Source organism: Myotis lucifugus, unplaced genomic scaffold (genome assembly GCF_000147115.1).
Source record: "Myotis lucifugus unplaced genomic scaffold, Myoluc2.0 scaffold_85, whole genome shotgun sequence".
Lineage (NCBI taxonomy): Eukaryota > Metazoa > Chordata > Mammalia > Chiroptera > Vespertilionidae > Myotis > Myotis lucifugus.
Window position 1 is genome coordinate 4,590,635 of NW_005871133.1, and position 2,247 is coordinate 4,592,881.

The following is a 2,247-nucleotide window of genomic DNA, read 5'->3' on the forward strand; positions in this document are numbered from 1 at the left end:
TCTATGTAGTAAGCTCCTGCGTTGTTTCTAAGTCTCACTCTGTCTACCAGGTCTGGCCTTTGGATACTTGTTTTATCGCCCAAGTCCTTCCCTCCCCCCCCTCCCCCCAAATTTGTCCGATTCATCATCTCAAGGACCTGAATTCTATTTGTTTTCATCAATTCCTCGTAGGGAGAGAAATCCAGACCTGGGATCCAGCACCGAGACTGGGGCCTTGCTATAAGCAACACATTTTCTTAATGCCTGCCATGATTTCCCAATTTTTGTCTGCTCCTGGGTTTCCCAAGGTTGTGTTTCAGCTGCCCATTGGCTTACAACACTCTTCTCTGTTGAACCAGCCTGATGCTGGCTGCCTTCCTGGCTGCTGCCCGTTCTATACCCTTTAGATACTGTCTTCCGCCTGCAAGCTCATCCCACCAGCGGGGTCTGCCTCCAATTCTGTGGATGTATCTACTTCTCCCAGGCCACCTCACTCCTATTACAGTTAATCCTCCCATATTAAGCTACAGCAGATGTTTACTGGCGTGGAAACTGATGTGGCACTGGAATTTTATCCTTGTTTACATCTTTCTTTGTGTTGGAAAGCTTGGGACCAGTTCCAAAATCTGCTCAGCGAGCTTTCCTGTCTCCTTTGGAAGAAACAAGTGAACACTTGACAATACCTTGTGTCCACGACCAAGCCTCAAGGCAGCTGTTTTTTATTGTAAACTTGTATTATTTTACCTTAATTTTGCTTTAATACACACTAATATATTTAAAAGTATATTTTGGCCAGTGTTAGTTCACCTCTCTCCATTTTGAGGTATCTTATTGGGACTTGATGGCTTTGTGGTTATAAGGAAACAAGTCAAGGCTGGGGATGGTGTTCTATAGAGGTAGTTTCAACCTTTAAGGTACATTAGAATTTTCCAGAGGGCTTGCTAAAATAAATTGCAGGGTCCCAAGACCAGAGTTCTCTGGAGTAGTGCCTGAGAATTTGCATTTCTAACAAGTTCTCAGATGATGTTGACACAACTGGTCCTGGGACTACACTTTGAGAACAACTGGTCATACGTTTAAACTGGCCACAGGTAACCAGGAGCAGCTGAGGGTTATTCATCAGTTCAAACTCTTATCTGAATGGATAAGGTAGAGAGGGCTGAGAAACAGACTTCCAAAGTTCAGCCCATGCTGTTAGGATGACTGCTGGTGTCAGAGGTCTTCTCAGCAACTTACTTAGAGAATGTGGTGAATATTAGTTTCTTTGAGCTTCGGTTTTCTCATCCATAAAATTAAGGTAGCCTCTATGCTGTCCTCAGTGTTGTGAAGGTCAAGAAAATGGGTGTGAAAATGTTTGAATTGTAACGTGGAATGGCATTGGGAGGTATTGCAATGGTCTTTCAATACTCTTCTTAAAACATCACCAGCTTCTTTTGGCTCTCTTGCTTTTCTCATTAATTATAGCAACTTTAATCCCGGAGTATAAAATAGTACTTTGATTGCTATCATAAGCTCAAACTTCAAACTCTAAAACAATTTCATTCAGTGAGATCAGACATGCCTTTTAAACATTACACCGAGCTAAGAATGATTCCGTCTTTACAGCTGTAAAAAGAGAAGCACTAGACCCTATTGTGACTTGGGGTGCAATCACAGTTAATGTTTCCTCCCTGTTTAGATTGCCCCTTTAATAAAAATGGTTACAAGTTACAGCACGCTAAAAAATGAAATCACTGCGCACAATAATAAATCTGTCCACCCCCGACTTTCACATCTCTTGTTATTTCTATTAATTTATTTGTCTTTGGGAGTGGTAAGTCCTCCCAATCCTGGATGTGGCTGTTTTTCTCACCCTTAGGGCTCTCAGCTCACTCCAAGGGCCAACGCACTTCTTGCTCAGATTGGGTGCGTCTGTGATTGTTCAAGTCGCACCCGCTGTACCTAATCCCTTTAGTGGGCTCTCCACCTTCTGGCCGGTTCAATACAGATGCTCGTGTAGCGACCCAACCATAAAACTATTTCTCGGTGCTACTTCGCAACAGTGATGTCGCTACTGCTATGCAATCGGGCATGTCAAGATCTGATATGCAGGATGGACTAAAGGCGACGCTTGTTTTACTGTACGGTCGATCGCCAAAGCCGTACTATACCCACAGAGTTGGACAAGCTCTACTTACACTAAGGAATCGATCTCAGATCCTTCAGATCTTGCTTCTCAAGCTCTTTGGGAATTATTCAAAGAGGTAATCTCCCGGGATATTTTGCTCC

At 43.3% G+C, this 2,247-nt stretch overlaps 1 protein-coding gene across 1 annotated transcript in view; it reads left to right on the plus strand.

The window, feature by feature from the left end:
* Positions 1–2,049: 2,049 nt before the first annotated feature.
* Positions 2,050–2,247, plus strand: part of PCNX1 (pecanex homolog 1) — a 156,816-nt gene continuing 156,618 nt past the window's right edge. Inside the window, 1 exon segment of the mRNA XM_014457768.2 lies at positions 2,050–2,222. Coding sequence (XP_014313254.2) covers positions 2,050–2,222 — 173 coding nt within the window.